Raw genomic sequence first — 19,261 nt, 5'->3', positions numbered from 1 at the left:
AATGAGGGGCCCTGAGCTTTCACTAACCTCAAGGTAAGCCTACCTGTGGGAACAATTTGTTGAACAAATAAATAATGTTAGGCTTCAGTTGCCTTATCTAAAAGTGAAATTTTGTCTAGCCTTTCAGCAAACATGGTAAAATCCAGAGGAATTTGGGGCTAGTTGCACTCTACACACTCCTATGGTGTGATTTGGTCAACCTCAGTCAATGATAATGACATGATAATGGCAGTCATAATTATATTAAGAGCATATTAACCTGATAAATACATAATGCCCGTCATCACCAACCTAAATATTTTGCAAAAATCACTTTACAAAACATGTAGATGTAAGCACGTTGAGATGAAAGAACAAAATGTCATCATTTATCATTTCAAGAGTAGATAAACTGCAAAATCCTCTGAAGAACCTTCGTTAAAATACATTGTAATTTCTGTACTGATCGTGAGACTGGTCATCTGGAATATAGACATGGTTTCCTTTTCCATTAAATCTACAAAATGGCTTGCCCACCTTTTATCATGATAAGTTTTATTTATTTTTTAAAAGATTTTATTTATTTTGAGAGAGAGAGAGTGCACGAGTGAGGGGAAAGGGCAGAGGGAGCAGACTCCCCGCTGAGCAGGGACCTCCCCCCCACCCCAACATGGGGCTGGATCCCAGGATCCCAGGATCATGACCTGAGCCAAAGGCAGACCCTTCACTGATTCAGCCACCCAGGCGCCCCTCATAACTTTTAATAAAAGAGCCATGACAATAGGGAGATAGCAGATACTTCAGCCAACGAAGTTAGCTTTGTGTGTGAACCATATGAACTATAGGTGAACTGTGTGAACTAGAAAACCTGTAACTCTGATGTGAATCGGCAAAATGTAGAATGTGTCATGGTTAGGGAAGGATGCTATCCTTTGTCTTTACTAAATCATTTAAGTACTTAACATTTTCAAAAATGAAAAAGGAGGGGCGCCTGGGTGGCTCAGTTGGTTAAGCGACTGCCTTCGGCTCAGGTCATGATCCTGGAGTCCCGGGATCGAGTCCCGCATCGGGCTTCCTGCTCAGCAGGGAGTCTGCTTCTCCCTCTGACCCTCTTCCCTCTCGTGTTCTCTCTCTCATTCTCTCTCGCTCAAATAAATAAATAAAATCTTTAAAAAAATGAAAAAGGAAATAAATTATTTTGCAACTCTGCTTCTTTTCGCTTAAAACTGTTGCAGTCCAAAGTTTCGTAGAATAATACACCTTATAGCTCCTATTTAATTAAAGGAGAAAAGCATTCAAAACGCTGGTCTCCAGATATTGTTCCTTGTCAGTGTATCTCCCTTCCCCTTGGCTGCTGGAAATTCCTGTTTTTTCCCCTTTTGGTTCGGAGGTGCTACCTCACCTTCATTCCTTGCTATATTAATGTCAGATAAACATATGAGCTTGTTTATGGGAAATGTATTTGGTACACAGAATTACAGAAATGATGTAAAAAGGTGGGGAGGGTTCAGACAGATATCAGATGATACTATTTGCAATAAAGGACAAGTCTGGAGTGGAACCCATTTTGATAGCCTCTGTCATTTGAAACACCCTAACTTGGCTACAGGAATGAAGGCCACAAAAAACATATAGCAGACCAAGGGACTTGGCACACCCCAATGGCTGAACCAATAACCTCTATAATAAATCATCAGGTGAATACACTTGACTGGGTCAGTCAAATTCACCTGCGTGTAAAGAACTGTTTCCATGTGCATCACCACATTCAAAGAGAGAAACTAAAGGGGTTTACTAGACATGGATAGGTCTAGATTATGCAAAATGTCTAAATCAGAAATGTTTTTAATAGATTTATGACACCATATCACCTTTATATACGCATACATTACATCCACCAGTGAGAATCCTTCCTCCTGTAATGAAAATTCCCGGTTGTGAAACCCGAATTTAAAAACATTAGTTTGCCTGAGAGTGATGCAGTGTGTCTGATTTCCCTGAAATTCTTCTACAGGGTTCCTGTTTGCCTCCCAATTATGCCAGGGGGAGTTCTTAAACATGATTTTTTTTTTCCTTTGCTGTGAACATCAGAGACTATCTCTTAACTGCATCAAAAAACACTGGGGAGTCACGCTCCTTGTCTCACTTGCTAAACTTCCTTAATAAAGCTAACAAAAGCTTTCAGGGGTGGAATTTTATATTAGCAATGTCAATTCAGACCTGTTAAATACAGTGAACAAACTTGCCTGCTATGGCAAGCATTCCACCCAAATTGACTAGGTGTGGCTTTTATTCATTGTTCAGTCACACTAAACAGAATCTGTTCTCTAGCTACCATCCCATTTAGGTTGACATTCCCTTTATCTGGGGCTTATAATAAGCAAACCATACTCAATTTTCCAAAAGCAGATGTGCTCTCTTGGTATCCTAGAAACGGATCAAAGTACGCTTTGTGGGAAAACCTGAAGTTCAAGCCAGTGATACCAAATGGGGCTTAATATGCAACCATACAAATATCAGGATTGGAAGTTTAAATAAAAGCTTGACGAGTCTAGGGAGAAGAATCAGATTATCAGGGTGGTGGGGGGTTAAAAGGGATAGAGAGTTGTTTGGGGAGCGTAGGTACCAGAAAAATCAAGTAAAATCATATGTTACTTCTATGGTAATATCAAGATCCATAATAAGGAACATTTCTTTCAAATCAGACTGGTAAATGTCACTTAAAATTGCTCACACTAGTGCAATTACAACACGCCTACAAACCTTTCTAGACCACAAAATAGGATCATATCAATCATCTTGGGGTTAGTTTTTTGTATACATATTAACTGCAGGAATTAATCTTTTATCAGTTTACCACATCACAACAGCTATTGTTAAATAATCTACAAGGTAGAAAAGCAATTTCCAATTGCTCCCTGGGGTCTTCTAAGTAATGTCTTGTATCTTACGATACGCAATAAAATAAATTGTACTCCTGTGAGTCATATCAGTCATATTCTGCAGCCTGAAATCTGAAATTACCCTCATGGAAGAAAAAAAAGGGAAATGTATTCTTTTATAGAAAGCATGGAGAATTCAATTAGAAAGCACAAGAGGCTGGAGAACTCAATGGATCTCTTATTGGACTCTAAAAAAAAGCCACTCCCTTGTCTCCAGGGTGAGCCAGCATGATCAATAATGCATGAATGGTGGAGACGGGGAACGGAAAGACTCTCCTGGAGGCTGAATAGAAGATGAATAGTCTGCCTTCTGCCTTTACCCCTACTTTATCCCAGGCCTTGCTCTGATTCCCTGAAACCGGGCATTTGATTGATGCCCCAATGCTGTCTCTTGACCTAAGGAAAAAAAAAAAAAAACACACACACATGCTGGGCTCAGGTGTGTAATACAATCTGGCCCCTATTCTTTGCTCAGTCTGAAATTGGGAGATCCACGAGAGGCCAAGAGCAGTAATAAAGGTGGGTGAAAAGCTCCCTTGCTTTATTCCCCTACTACTCACATTTTCTGGACTCACCACACACATTCACTTCTCTGTGGTTTTGTTCATACTATTCCCAGAATCTAGAACACCTTCTCTTCCCTACCCATTTAGAAATAGGGAGGAACTAAAATACTTCAGTGTGTGAGAGCTAACGAAAGAGTTTGAAGAAGGAGTTCAACCATATGACCTTCTGGGAGCTAATTTATCAATGTAATTAATCAGCTGAGTTCCAAGGCAAATGTTTTTGGCAAACTACTAGTACAGGTGATGCTAAATAAACAAATAACTTTACTTAAAGCTGTCTGGACCTTCTGGAAAAAGAGGATCATGGTGCAAAATTCCAGTGACTCATCAAGGCCCCTACCACCTGCTTTATGCACTAACTATAAAGATGTACCAGTGAAGGGGTTGCCCTGTCCACACGGATTTCCTTGAATTCTGAGAATCGATTTTATAATGAAATAGGCTTTGCTGAGAGCACATTTTCATTGTATCCATCTAAATACTACATAGCTGAAAAGCTAGATGGTCTTTAGCTTTCAGTGAGTTTATTACACAGTCACCAACCAAATGGGTAACAGATGAAGACAACATACCTCTTTCCAATTAGTATCTAGATAATGAAAGGTCTAAGACTAAATTGCAACTTTATAGTATAAGGTATCAGGGCAAGATGAATTCTCAGTAAGACAAAATTACTTTTTAAAGGATCCATAAAAATACCAGACGCTGGTCTAGAACGGCAACATAATCTTTTTAATTCCTGCAAAGGCAAACTCTGTGGCTGGGTTAAGTTAAACCACCACCAAATATCTGGCCAGGATTCCTCAAGAATGTCAAGGTCATGGGAAACAGGGAAAGACTGAGAATCGGTCGCAGACCAGATGAGAGAAGGGAGACAGGAGTCAAATAAATGCACCGTCCCACCCTGGATTCGACACTGGAACAGCAAGACGACCCTAACGGAACAGCTAATAAAGTCTGAATAAAATCTGGAGTTTAATTAATAGCAATGTGTAAAATGTCAGTTTCTTCATTTTGACAAATATGCCATAAGAAATTAGCGGGGGGGGGGGAACTGGGTGAGGGGTAATATGGGAACTCTCTGTACTGTCTTTGCCAACTTTTCCTTCAACCTGTAATTATTTCAAAATAAAAAGCCCATTAAAAAGTAACAAAACTGCCATAAAAGAGCCAGGAAATTTGTTTGGATTAATATCCTAGCATTCAACGGTTTACCTGTAATAACAATCAGACCTCCGCCTTATCTTAAAATGCCCCTGCTCCTTTATTAATATTCTTCTAAACTGAATTCATGGTAAATGCAACACAGGTGTTAAACCCAACACACCCAAATGCTCCCCCAACACGCACAACAGCTTTGTGGTGTTAATTAACACATTAGCAGGCATCCTACATCCTTCTGTAACTAAGTTCCCGAAAGCCGGGCAAGGGCTTATTCTTAAAAAAAAAAAAAAAAAAAAAAAAGACACATAATGCAGTTTTTCAAAGACATAGCTGTGACTTACAAGCGATGACATGTGAGCATTCTGGAGCATAAACTGCATTTGCTGGGCAAACATGGCTGCGGCAGTCTTTTGTTGGATCAAATTGTTGCGTCCATTAATTTCCAGCTGAGTTTTTAAGTGTGGAGGAGGGTGAAGGTACTTGCAGTTCTCTCTAGCACACCGACCCTGAAAATAAAAAATTAGATGAATGCACTTTGGTATTTCTAAAAATCTGGCAACAAAATAACAAAAGTTTATGCAGTTCCAAGCATGTGTGCTGTACTGTAATAAGCACTTTGCACCAATTAACTTACTTAGTCTTCGTACCAACCCTCTAAGATCGAGACCCTGGTAACCTTCACCTTCCAGATGAAGAAACTGAGACTAAGAGAAATTTGCGCAGCTATAAAGTGACAAAACCCGAACTAAAACCCAGTTGGTCTGATTCCAGAACTCATTCTCTTAGCCCCTCGGCTCTGCCCTACTTTGATATGCATCAAATTATGTTTAAAACATAAAATATTAAGGGGCGCCTGGGTGGCGCAGTCGGTTAAGTGCCCAACTCTTGGTTTCTCCTCAGGTTGTGATCTCGGGGTTGTGGGATCGAGCCCCAGGGTGGGCTCCGTGCTCAGCAGGGAGTCTGCTTGAGATTTTTTTCTCCCCTCTCTCTCTGCCCCCGCCCCACCGCCGCTCTTTTTCCCCTTCTCTCTCTCAATAAATAAACAAATCTTTAAAAAAAACCCCATAAAATATTAGGAATACTATGATACCCTCATAACGTTACAGATTCAAATAAAAATTTCCTGACATGAGATGTAAAATCATGCATGTTAAATACAATTCAGGATTTGGATCTGCATATAGAAACTATCAAGAAAATTGAGGGAAAATGTTAGATACACGTAAATATACCTGATAAATTTTAGATCCATTTTTCTGGACAATTTTAAAGTTCTTTTTCCCGAGTCCATACAACGTGAGAAACATCCTGAAATCCCCTGAGGTTCTGTTCCATCAGAGAGTAAATCTTTATACCTGGCAGTCATGTTCTTTAGGTTCTGGAGGCAATGGCCCTAGATCACCTGGATAATTGAGACCAAAGTGTATTTTGGAGTCTCGGCTCTTTCAATGTTTTATTGATGGTCTACGCACTTCCAGACAGGATAATATGTCAGTCCTGGGCAATCAAATATGCCTTTGGTGTTGCCTAAATGCTGACATGGCTGCTAATTACGGTGTCTACTACGTGGTACCAAAGGACGTCACTGGACAGAGATTTATCACAATGTCAAATGTGACCTGTTGTTGTGTTTGTTTAACTCGTGAGCACTATACAAAGAGGCTACTGAATCTCTCATTCATATGACCAGGCCCCCCATAATCCTTTTCAGACAAGCACAACTGTAAGCAATTCTTTTTTCCCCACTGATGCTAGAATTCTTTACAGTGCATGAGCTTATTGGAGAGAGAGGTGGAGAAAAAAAGCAGCTTTTTTAGGGGGGGTTACCCAAGAATGTAAGTTGCTAGTCCACCTGAATCCGCAGGAGAAATGGGTTAGTTCATCAAGCATTTTTAACACATGCTATTAATTGCCCTTACTTCAGAGGGCTAAACCGTTCACAACCACTCCTCCACACTGAGTTATCTGGTCATTAAAGCATTCCTATAATTTCACTGTGAATCAAGGTGTGTCCTTTCAAACCTTTAGAGAGCTACATTTAACGCAAACCTAGATGCACGGCAAGAAGCTGAGTATAACTCAGAACACAGCTTGACAAATCAAAGGAGCTGCTATTTTTTCTGTCAGTTTTGTCCCTTCGTTTCTCCCGATGATCTATTTAATTTTAACCAAATTAAATGATTTAGAAAATCAAATCAGATCTTACTTTCCACGTACCTTTACATTCCTCTGCATATCCTGGAAAAGGAAGAATTTATTGGTAGGAAGAGTTGAGAATGGTATTGACCCAGTCGTTCTGATTTCATAAAAGTAGCTTTAGGAATGGCTACATCATTTCAGCACATATAAGGACGGTCAGGAAATCATTCTATGTGCTCAAAAACACGGTAATGGAGGGGTGCCCCCCCACTAATGTGCCTCCTATGAGAAAACATAAGCTTCATTTTACACCTACCACAACCTGCACCGAAGCAAAGTCGCAAGGATTTTAGTCCCTAGGTTCTCCACCCTCCACCCAGTGTAAAGGAGGTTTTCTGGCTCAGAATTAACAGCCCCGCGGGGAGCACTGATGCTTGGTGGCATCCACGGCCAAGCATGCTAGTTTATACTTGGGGGTTTCTCTCCCTCCTCCCACACCCTTACATTAAGATTTCCCCAAGGTTCAGTCCTAAATCCTCTGCTCTCCTCTCTAATCTCTCTTCCCTGGAGAAATGAAGTTCTTGTAAAGTTTCATCTATCACCGCACTGGCTCAGATCGTAAATCTCGGTCTCTACCTCTGCTCCCTACCTCTGCTCCCTCTTTGCAATTTCAGTGCTTTTCATCACTAACTGCAGCTGCATTTGTAGATCCTGCCCCCTAACCAGGTCTAAATAACTTACTCCTGACCTTCCTTCTCCGCAGACGATTTTTCCTCTTCCTGCACCATCCCCATTTAGGACCACTGCTCTGATTCCCATGCTTTGGGACAGTTACATAGCAGCAGTGAAAAAAAGAAATAAGGCACCTGCTGAGCAGGATTGCCTTAGGATTGCAAACCACCTTGATAGCTTTTCCAGACGAGTGGCAAACACAACCACAGACGTTTACACAGAACACAGTTTGTAACCCCTTCCAAAAAAGCTTTATAATGAGGGCTGTCTCTTATATTCAGGAGTTCCAAACAATAGATCAGTTTAAACAATAGAAAGAAAAGGAATACATTAGGATTTTTACCACTGTTACAATTTAGAGTTTTAACATCATTTACATTGAATGCAATCAGTGAGGGTGGGGAGGAAGAAAGGGAGGGAGAGAACACGGTATATTTGGCACATTTCCTGCCAATCTACAGATAAAAAATTACTGCTTGCCTTTGTGCTTTTATATTACTGTCCTTTCCATATAGTAACTTTTCTTAAGCTTTGTCTTGGAAAACTAATGACATTTGTACAAAGCAAAAACAGTACACACAAATAGAAAAAAAAAGAGAATTACACTATAATAATTACATCAGGTTGGGCTGTAAAACTAAAGTATGGAATATGAGGCCCCATAAGGCTTAAAAACAACTTATTCGTCTTAGTTATGAGATTTTACTTGATTTATAAAGCATTCTCTTTTGAATGACAGAATCCATAATTTACTTCTATAACAATGCAAATGCACAGCAATACTACCTCACCAGAGACTGCTGCTTGTGTTAAAGGAAGCTTATAAAAGACAAAAAAAAAAAAAAATCTGCATTTTTCTATCCAAACAACAGATGACGAGACCAAATAATGCAATATCGATGTTATCTGTGGAACACAATATTTCAAAAGAAAACCAAGCCTCTTAAGTTTTTTCAAAATGACTTTGGAACTCAGGATAACATTTATACGCACAACACTCGGTGATAAAGTTCTTTTGTATAGTATTCATTCTTCAAGAGGCCCGAACTTAATTATAGGCCAAAATACTTTAATTGGAGTTTGGAGTTGAGGGGGATAAACTTTGTTTTTGACATTTGCTAACATTTGCTTTTGGTCCTTGTAGGGGATCAAGGTTTTGGTAAACAGGTGGGGATGGGTTGGGGTGGAGGCAGGGGAGGGACTGCCCAGCACAGTATGTAATTACCCATTGTTCTTGGCCTTTGGAAAACTAACGACTAGAAAAGTTCCAGTGTTTTTCTTAGACCAGCTAAGCACTTTGAATGGGTCACGAGATATCCTATCACACTGGGTCTGTAACAGCCCAGAAACTATCTTAGTCTGAAAAAAAAATCACCCCTCAGGTTTCCCAAGCCACGTCAAAGGTGTCTCAAGTCCTCCTTGTAGACCCACAGTTTCAGAGTTGCCATGAGCTTAGTGGACCAAGTCAAAAAGGATCCTACAAGTCTCGTACCTTTGACAGTTGCCAACCACCAGCAGAGCTGGCTCTATCCGGAAAACAGCAGCTAAGGCTAGTCAAGACAAAGAACTCTCTAAGGGGGGCACAGCCTGTTAGGCTTCTGACTCTTGGTTTGGGCTCTGGTCGTGGTCTCGGGCTCGTGGGCTCGTGGGGTTGAGCCCCACATCAGGCTCCATGCTCAGCAAGGAGTCTGCTTCGATTCTCTCTCTCTCTCTCTCTCTCTCTCTCTCCCTCTGCCCCTCCCCCACCCCATGCGCACACACGCACTCTCACTCTCTCTAAAATAAATAAATAAATCTTAAAAAAAAAGACAAAGAACTCTCTCTCTGCTTCCTCCTACGTATACATGGAGAATTAAAGAAGCATCGCAGAGATTAGCATGCAAGTTCATGTATGCTTGCCTGAATTTCACTTCTTTTCCATTTCCTTTGGCCTTAAAAACAAATCATTCTCATCTGGCCTTTCACTATGTTCCTGAGTTAAGAAAATAGCAAAGTGATTCAGTAGGAAAGCGGTTCTTGGCTGAAATAAGAGCCACTACAGCCATGAATCTTCCAGTTCCCCCTTCCCCACTACCCACTTTGAAATTGCACCCAAAAAGCAGCAGGGGGATAAAATGGTCAATGAAACTTCTGAAATACATCTGCATCAAAAAGTTGATGACAGACAAAGGAAAAAGTTGCTGAGCATTTGTAAAGCCTCCACAATTCAATCTATTTCCTTTTTCCTACCTTCAGGCTTTTGACAAATGAGTACAAAGCCTTTGACAGAGAGAGAAAAGTAGCATTGTAGAGATTCAAATTCCACCTAAGTCTTGGGAGTTATGAGAGTGAGTCTGTCAGATCCAAGACTTCCCATGCACTTGGTGGTAGAAAAACCCTGTGAAATGTACTTTTTTATGTTCCTAAGAGAAAGCTCTACCATCCATCAGAATACGAAAAGGACCCTAGGAAGCTGAAAATTACCCTTTGTCAGTCACAGTATCTTAACAGAAACAGCTGTTTGGAGAATGACTGGCTTCTTCAAATACATTTGGAATTACGGGGAGGGGGGTGGTAGTGGGGGAACCCCTCCCCTCAAATACAATGATAACTGGGTTACCTTTTCAAAGACACCTCACAGCTCTGCTAGGCGACCAAGAGTTAAGGTGAAATGTTAAATAAAGGCAACGAACAGATGATTTGTTCTACGAAACAAATTATGTTATTTCATTTTAATGACTGTGTTAAATGAAAAATTCTATTGATCACAGTGCCCTACTGACACATACTTACATGCATAGACACGGCTGCTCAGAGGAAGTAACAGTTATACGAGAATTACAAATCACACATCTGAGGTTGCCTGGTTCCTACCACCATCAAGACCTATTTAAAGGCTAGGAACAACCTAAAGGAGCTAAAAGTGAGGGGACACCAACATAAACGAGTATTAGCCAGACGTCAGCATACTAATGGCTAATTTCCCACTTTCTTCCTCTTAGGGTTCTGTCTTTCTAAAAATGGATATAATCTGCATCATTTTCTCCTCCAACATTATACCATCTATGAACATTGATAAATATGCATAAAGAGCATCCTTAAATCTTACATAAAACTTGTAATTTAAATTTGGGATGCAGACAAGAAATCTTTTTTTTAAAGTCTTTTAATAAAGCATTTTCTGAAAATATTGAAGGCAAGATTAATGAGGCTGAACATAGACCCTTATAGAGAGGGCCAGCCAAGCACACACCACACCCCCCTCACTACAGTCAGCTCTGCATCTCATTTCCTTACGCTACTGAACTCTGCTTTCTTGACATCCCATTTACGCACACACTGGGCAATGACTTTGGCCCAAACTGGACACCAAGTCTGAATTCAGGTAAGAAGCTGGGAGGAGGGCAGAAGAATTTTCTTGCCTATTTGCCTCAAGAAAACTTTCAAATGGTGACCTCCAAGAAGATGAAGGGAGTAGGGCTCAGCAATGATGATTTGTTCTGAGACAGTACACTAAGATAGCTTGATTACCAGCTTGTAACATTTAGGGCTGAACTGGATTTTAAGGAACATCTTGTGTGCCTTTATCTTCCTGAGAAAGTAAAGACCAAAGAAGTGAGAGGACTTGTCCTATTTCACAAGCAGCTCAGTAAGAACAGAAGCCAAGTTCCCAGGCTCGCACTCCCCAACATGGATTTTCAGTTCAAATGACTCTTCCCCTGTAAAGATTTGCCTGGACTCCTCTCCCCACCCCCACTCTCATTTACCTCCCCCTCTTTTGTGCCTCCACCTGCACCTTGCACTCAGTTTTATCCCAGCACTTATCACTGTGCACATCGATAAATTGTTTGCATGCCTATCTCCCCACTAGACTTTGAGCTTATCCAAAGGCAGCACTCTATCTTCTTCATCTTTGAACCTCCAGGGATGTTTATGAGCCTGGAGAAGAGTGATCACTCCGTAAGTTTGCTGAGTAAATGAATAAAGTTTGTGAGAATGATTTTATAGGGAGCAACACTAAGTCTGCCTTAGAAGCCTACTTGCTGGGGCACCTGGGTGGCTCAGTGGGTGAGGCATCTGCCTTCGGCTCAGGTCATGATCCCAGGGTCCTGGGATCGGGCCCCATGTTGGGCTCCCTGCTCAGCGGGGAGTCTGCTTCTCCCTCTCCTTCTGCCCCTCCCCCAGCTTGTGCTTGCTTTCTCTCTCTCTCTCTCTCTCTCTCTCGTTCTTGCTCACTCACTCTCTCTCAAATAAATAATCTTTTTTTTTTTTTTTTTAATAAGCCTCCTTGCTTCTCTGGCTGTTTCCTTCCATTAAGTTCTCTCTTCTTCCTCCAAAAAGAGAACAATAGCCAACTTATGAATAAGGTTGTTCCTGGTTGTCTGTCCCAAATGACTGGTTATTCTATTCAGGTCTAGCAAACAGTGAATTTATACTTTTTTTTTTTTTTTTTGGCTAGGAATATATACTCTAGGGTGTATGTGACCCCGATGGCTGAAAAATCCTCGTAATTCAGTATAATTGAACCAGAAGTGTCAGGAATCCATGAGGCACACAGACACAAAGCCTGGTCTAATTCTAGGGGTCTGTAGCCACAAAAACTCCCCAGGCCACAGGACCCCACAGAGCCGAATAAAGGAACATACAGCAGATTCATATGTAATCAACACCTGAGTCGGCCCAAGGGGAACACTGCATTTCCAGGGTCAGCTTCGAGTACACTGCCTTCACCCACTGTTCCACCCCAACCCACATTTCTCTGAATAGGCTGCAAGTCAAAATCCCTGAAGCTCCTTAGCCAGAGGTAGAATATGTGGCTTTAGGGCAATCACATCAGGTGGGGCCTTCTTGTGGGTCTCTATTGCACACGCTGGCTTCTTACAAGAAAAATGTTCCCGATATACTTCAAGACCCGCCCCCCACCGCCCCATTCAGTGGCGTTCACATTTAACACTTGTTTTCAAATAACCATGAGCTTAATTTTTCCATGAAATTTTTTGAAGAACAAATAACACTAAAAATCATAGTGGCTGTTCACAGTGAAACCAAGCCTGCCTCACCAATACTTGCTTCCAGCCCCCTCCTCTATGTCCCCACTGCTCTCCCCCCTCCACAGCCCACCTGCCCCAGTCTAATCGAATACCTTTAATTGTGCTAGACAAATATTAACTGAGTATCTGTTCAATAATAAGCTCCTCATGAACGTAGCCCTCTCTGTTTATAAAGCAGCTGACCGGAATCAAATTAAAACCAAAGACAATGAAAGCACATTGGTACCAAGTTACCAAAAGTATTCATGGAGGCTGTCTTTAAAGCAGTTTGATGGCTGCCAACATAAAATGTCATTAAAAGACAGAAAACAGGAAAGAAAACATAATGGCATTCAATTTGTGACTCCAACAAATACAATACACATAAAATCATGCCACATAGGCTTTGTCATGAAACGACATAAAGGGGTGTCTCGCTCTCGGCCCATAGTCAAATGTTGGGTTCTTAGGGTTCCTTCACCTCCCTTTTTTTAGACACCCCACCATATGACCTACTGTAGTGATACAGACCCAGGACAAAGAGGACACCAGCTGCTTGCTTCCTTTCTTCCCAGCTAGGGCTTCTGCCCGGAACCCCATCCAGAGTTGCCAGATTGATCAAGTGGAAATACAGAACTCCCAATCAAACTGGAATTGCAGACAAGCAATGAACAATGTTTGAGGATAAGTATGCTCTCCATTTAATATATCATCTGGCAACCCTCTCCCTATCCATTCTTCTACCCTGGTGAGTTGAGCTAAATTGAGTCAAATCCTCAAAAACCCATTTTCCTCCCTTTACCTTAAGGACAAAAGGATTTCCCTCCATGGAATCCTCCCAGGCTCTCCTAGGCCTTCAACTGCCCCAAGCAAAGCAGAAGGCACTCCCAGACCCAGCTTACCTGACCAGCTGCAAGGAATTTAAGGAAGTTGGCTGTTGGAGAAAACAATTTTTTAATCCGTGGCTCCTCCCACCAAAAGCTTCACACAGCTCCCTACCCGTCAGCCACCCTACTTTCCCACCCACAGTGGCGCAATCAGCTATTCAAATGACTTTGTGCCTGCCCAGGGCTCCTCCTCGGGGTGGGATGGAGAGGCCATGGTCAGTGACCACCACGCCTAACTCCTGACTCTGAATTTATATACATTTTTGGAACATAGTAATTTCTACAGGAAGATGAGGCTTTTGTGTTTTGAAGGTTTTAATTGTGTGTGGGAGGGGTGAGGAGGGTGGGTTAGCTTTTCTTTTTCTTCAGCCTCGTCTGTGGAAGACTCAAATTCAAGCAAAAGTCATCCATTAAAGCCGAGGAAAATGATGGCTTAAGCATCGTGTTTCCATAGGCACACATAAGATCTATGCAGATACATATTCAAAACATGCAAAAAATGGCACGAATAGCCATTATTTGCATAGATGTCTTTTTCAGTCAACTCTTGATTACTCATATTAAAAGAGAGGGAGAAGTAAAGGGGCATGGTTGGTTCTAATGAACAAAATCATATATTCAGGAAGAATGGCAATCCATAATAGCCCCACATGGCAGAATATGCATATCACAAAAGTGGTAATTGTGAACATTTAGGAATCCGTTACTAGACACGGTCCTGAATTTTTTTTTTTTTTTTTAGTCATTAGGCATGCAAGCTCATCTCATGCCTACTTTTGCATTCAATTGTTGCAACATCACCTATCATGCAGTCTCTGGAAAACTCCACTCTTGAGAGAATGACAGTGAAAACAGCAAATGAGGTCTTGAAACAATCATGAAAACAGTTTTGATCTCTCAGACTCCAGAAAGGGTTTTAGTGACGCTCTAGAGTCCTTGGACCACACTTTGAGAACTACTATCCCCGTAAGTACGCAACGATCCCTTGTGTAGGGAGCATTCTCTCGTCCATAAACTCTCTGAGGGCAGAAGCCATGTTCTTAGGCATGTTCTAGTCCCAGCACAGAAGCTAGTGCTTGGCCCAGAGCAAAGCTTGGCAAGCGATGGCTCATCCGACTGATTTTTGACCCCCAAATTTCAATACCTCATAAACTTCATTTAGGTTTCTTCATATTTTTCCCATAACTTTATTAACAAGCTGCTGTGAAACAAAAATGCTTTTAATTGCATTGTGCACTCCAAAACATTTATATCCCATGAGCACAATAGAAGTAAGAATGTAATAGATGACTTTTGCATTTTTAAATGGAGAAATTAAAAGAATAAAAGCAAATCCGTCTCAAACATTCAAAGAAAGGATGCAGATGCTTTTGTTGGAATTATCAAAGATTCAGAATGGGTAAGGTCAGAAAGAATGAAATCGTACTACACTGGGGAAGTTTACGTGTTTATAGACAACAAGGGATGGAAAAGCAAGGAGTAAAGTTGGAAAGCATTTGTGAGAGTGTGTACCATAGACCACTGCTCCCAAGAGAAGAGCCTCAAAAGCGCAGTTTCCTGGGGAAATTCTTGTAAAAATGGCATACTACATTCCTCTCTCGGAGCCTGACAATACACCAGAGTGTATCAAAGGATCTCTCTCATATATGTCCTACAGTAAAGAAACCTGCTAACCCAACACAGCTGAATCGCAGAAACCATCCCTCTTTTCTTCATAAAACACCTTTTACCAGTATTTCGTTACACTGTCCTTATGGAAAATGCTGATCTAATATTTTCTCCTACTAAAGCTCAAACTAAGCCCCACGGCATCTGATAGGTCAAGTTAGCTTTTCCTTCATACTTTCCATTTCGATTTCTCTCCCCCTAACTAGAAAAATAACAGTGCAGCCCAAGAACCGGATGTTCCATTGAAATGACATTGAACATTTTTGCATGTGCCAGATGCGCCAACAGGTAACAAGATGGAGATTTTCCCCACCATCACCTCCCCAGCTTTCTTCCTTTCTTTGAATGCTTCAGCCAGACAGCGTCTGGAATAACAACTTCAGGGCTTCTCTAACGGGCTTTCCCTACACTGTGACTCCTGTCCCTTGAAACCATATGCCACTTAGCTTAGGTTTTCCATGACTTAAAACTTAAGGGTCTCAAGTGAGTTTAAACCACACTAAAACTTGGGAAGTAAGGAGGTAGCTGGCAAGCCCCTCAATTCCTAAGGGTCTTAGTTTTGCACTTGACTCAAACCTTGGGGTTTCCACTTGGCAAAATTAAGTTTCCTGTCTCTGAGTAAAAAGAAAGTTTCAAAGCAATAAAGTTTCAAATAGCTCGCAAACGTCTACGGAGAGTATAAGGTGGAAACAGCCCTGATCATTGTTTGGATTTAAACAATTTATCTTTGCAGGGCTCAGTATGCCGCTGAGAATACATTAAATAATTACATCTCTATAGCCAGCCTCGGATCCCTCCACCCAGAGGTTATGCAAAGGGCAGGTATAGTTATTGATTTACCTTTGCATTTTGAAATTAGAGGCACAAAGATGACAATCAGTCCCTCTTTCGCTAAACCTAAGGCCTTTTTCAGAGAAAGAAATTTAAAAGCATGATACCAAAATGGTTGTTCGTGGGGTCTTGTTAAATTCACAAATGTGAAATCCTGTTTCAAACCCCAAACGGAGGCCAAATGTATCCACTTGAAGTAATAAGCATTTTCCTCACACGCCTACCCAACCACCAGACTAATAACAAATATGCAATTTCCAAGCAGAAAGTCTTAGTGGTATCCACTGCCATTCACATACTTTGAGGCAGGGACTAAGCTCACATTTTGTTAATGGTAATATATTTTTATCACCAAAACTCTTAATGAAAACTCTGCTAACCTGTTATTAAAACTGTAGGCATTTTAGAGTATCAGACACATCCCCAAAGAAAACTCCAAACTCCAAACACATCGTGTATTTAAAGAAAGTGGCCTTTTTAAACCAAGTAATTTTTTTAAAAGAGTATCTGAAAACCAGGCCAACTTCCTGTTTGTTTTTGTTCTGCAGACTTAAAAACAAGCAATTTTATTGATACAAATGTTTTCTCTTTTCAAAATAAAGATCTATTCTGCGTGGCCTGAATATCTATCAAGTACATTGAGCTTCATCTGAAATGTGTTTCAGAGATGTGAACATAATTGAGAACGTTCCAGATGAAACTATGGAGATTACTTTTTAAGAAATATGTTTTAAAATGAGTCGCTCTTAGTAAATACAGCAACCTTGTCAAGCTCACCTTCTGCTCTCAGTGAGCAGTTAATATTTGATGATGATGAAACTGTTCCTAGTATTTAAAGAACCAAACAAGGCCATCCACAAACAATGTAACTAGAAATGGGGTTAGTTTAAAGAAGATAAAATGATAAGTGGAGGTTTTAGGTTTTAAAATAAATCAATCCCTCAACCGTAAATGTCTCATAATCCTTACAGAGGAGAAGTTGAAATATGACCTCTGCCAAAGAATGCCTATCTCCAGATCTAAAACAGGGACAAAAATGAAACAAAGCAAAGAACAGCACAAGTTAATTAGTTTTAAAATCTATTAATTGTACTCCCCAAGTCAGTTTAAACAACCGAAACAAGAGTTATTGGGGGAATAGTACACTTGTAAAGGTGTAGTGTTCTTTAACTATGTGTACCCTCTATATTAAGCACAAAAAGGTTTCTAGAATCATGGTGAGAGTCTAACCAGTGCCTTTTAATTCCTGGAATCCTTATTTGGGGGAGGGAAAAATAAAAGAAAACAAATCTACTCTAGCTTCATTGTGCCTTCCCTGAAAATCAGAATAAAATTAGAAAACTTCAGAAAATGTGGCTTTCTGAAAAAAAAAATCCAGTTCGTGTCTCTCTTATCAGGTAAGTCAAATTCCATTCTAGAAAAATATTTCAGAAAAAAGTGATACAGTGAAACAAAGTAGATAGCATAAAACATCAATCTGCCAATCTTTTACACTTGTTTTTTTACTAGAGATAAGTGGAATGTGTGATTGGCTTTATTTTGTTTGTTTTACATCAACTTTATATGCTAGACTGGTATAGAAGGTCAAATGATCGATCCTTCAGATGTGAACGGATTCTGACCATTTATGAGGGTGGTGGGGGATAACTGCATCTCTGGTTTTAGCACATATTACTCGGCGTGTGACAATTGTTGACACACATTTGGAGACCAGGTTGAGGCCCTGTAAAATTACATTTTCCATTAATATCTTGAAAGCAGTCATAACAGCAAAACCCATTTGGGGGATTTATAGAACACTGTGTGGTCTAGTTTGCATTTTTTTTCACCCAGCACTTCCAATTGAATAAGAGCTACTTTCACTGTGTCTTTACCAGGTGCCAGACCCTGTTCAAAGTGCTTTGCGTGCGTAGCCTCGTGTAATTTGCACAATAACCCTGGGTCAGTGTTGTGCTGAGGAATTGAGGCACAGTGAGGCGAAGGAACACCCACCAAGTGACAGACCAAATGGAGCAGAACGAGGATTTGCACCGAGGGGCGCTGGGTCAGGAGCCCACATTCTTAACCAGGACCATATCGCTTTGCAATCCTTCGGCATGTGTTAAGCTGAGGAATGAGCTAGTTCAAATACTTCTTCTGCCCGGGCCACTATTTTCCCTCCAAGATTGTACCAGAGATTGCACATCGACTGGCTGTTAGGTATGCCCCGAAATGATTTAGTAGATAAATGTATGGCAGTGGGATGTTCTGTTAAGCACCTAGGAATCTCAAGTGACTTGGAAATGAATAAGACAAGGTCACCGAATGTCCACCTGAATAATCACAGCCAAATTTACTGTGCATTTGCCAGGCACCGGGCACTGTTCAGAGTGCTTTATATGAATTATTAAGTCTTTCATCCTCACCGAAGCAGAACAATTAGTACAAACACGTCCTCTCTTAGCCCAGCTTTTTAGTAAATGTTTGCACAATAGAATTTTTGCCAGTTGGTTTGGGGGAGAGCAGTGTCATATTATCAGGGGTTGGGGTAAGGGAGCTTAAGTCATGGTCATTTGTGCTTAAGCAACAGTACAGCAGAAACCCCAGGGACACCGAACGGGTGGAAGTGGGCTCAGCAAAAGAGTTGCCGGTGTGCCTTTTGTGACTATTGTTACCTCCTTAAGAGAAGAATCTTTGAAAAGCACACTACTGCTATTCAGAAGCAGGTTTACTCAGACCACAAAGGTCTGAGTGCCGGAGGTTCCACACTATCACAAAGCAGAGAAAATCTCCAAACAATGACAAAAGATCAACCTTATTGCAAAGCAGTACCAAAGTGTTCTTCGGAAGCATTTCATTCCACTGAAAGCCCAGGCAAATGATATTTCACAGATGCTACACACACCACCTCACAAAAGTCTGTGCCACCGAAAGCTCAGTTTTAGTGGGGGTTTGACTTAAATGACTAGGGTCTGTCTATACTCTGATGGCGCAGAGCAGGGTGATGATGTGTAGACCTGGGAACTAGGGTTTGACTTTTTCTTCACTCCAGCTGTAGCCTATGAACAAGAGTATGTTTTGTTTCTTCTCTAGATTGCCAATTTATTTTGGGTTAAGTACATTATTCACAAAGGAATACCAAAGACTACAAAATGCAAATCAATATTTAGATGTATCAGGTAAACATGTCAATAATATGAACATACCCATTCTATTCAATACAACTTATCATTTAGGCTTTTCCACAGCTTTAAGAAGACAAACTATTACATGTACTTGCTGATGACACTAGGGAATCTGGATCTTTTAATAAGAGACTAGACAATTGAGCAATGCAGCCTCCAAAAGTGTACTTATACTTTTAA

General features: G+C 40.8%; 1 protein-coding gene across 9 annotated transcripts in view; it reads right to left on the bottom strand.

Annotated features, from left to right (window-relative positions):
- Window positions 1-19,261, bottom strand: part of MBNL3 (muscleblind like splicing regulator 3) — a 109,481-nt gene that overhangs the window by 26,463 nt on the left and 63,757 nt on the right. For 5 of the 9 annotated variants that reach the window (XR_003522660.2, XM_027608781.2, XM_027608780.2 and 2 more), the window contains one exon: window positions 4,993-5,157. Coding sequence is in view for 8 of the 9 variants with exons in the window: in XM_027608781.2 (XP_027464582.1) it covers window positions 4,993-5,157 (165 nt within the window). In the remaining variant the exon portion in view is untranslated. Of the gene's footprint in view, window positions 1-4,992; window positions 5,158-5,883; window positions 5,964-6,868; window positions 7,166-13,433; window positions 13,485-19,261 lie in introns of those variants that run through there. The other 4 variants (XM_027608787.2, XM_027608788.2, XM_027608786.2 and 1 more) reach the window with 3 other exon arrangements.

Source organism: Zalophus californianus, chromosome X (genome assembly GCF_009762305.2).
Source record: "Zalophus californianus isolate mZalCal1 chromosome X, mZalCal1.pri.v2, whole genome shotgun sequence".
NCBI classification, from domain to species: domain Eukaryota; kingdom Metazoa; phylum Chordata; class Mammalia; order Carnivora; family Otariidae; genus Zalophus; species Zalophus californianus.
Note: the sequence above shows the minus strand (reverse complement) of the source record. Positions and strands in the feature narration are given on the sequence as shown.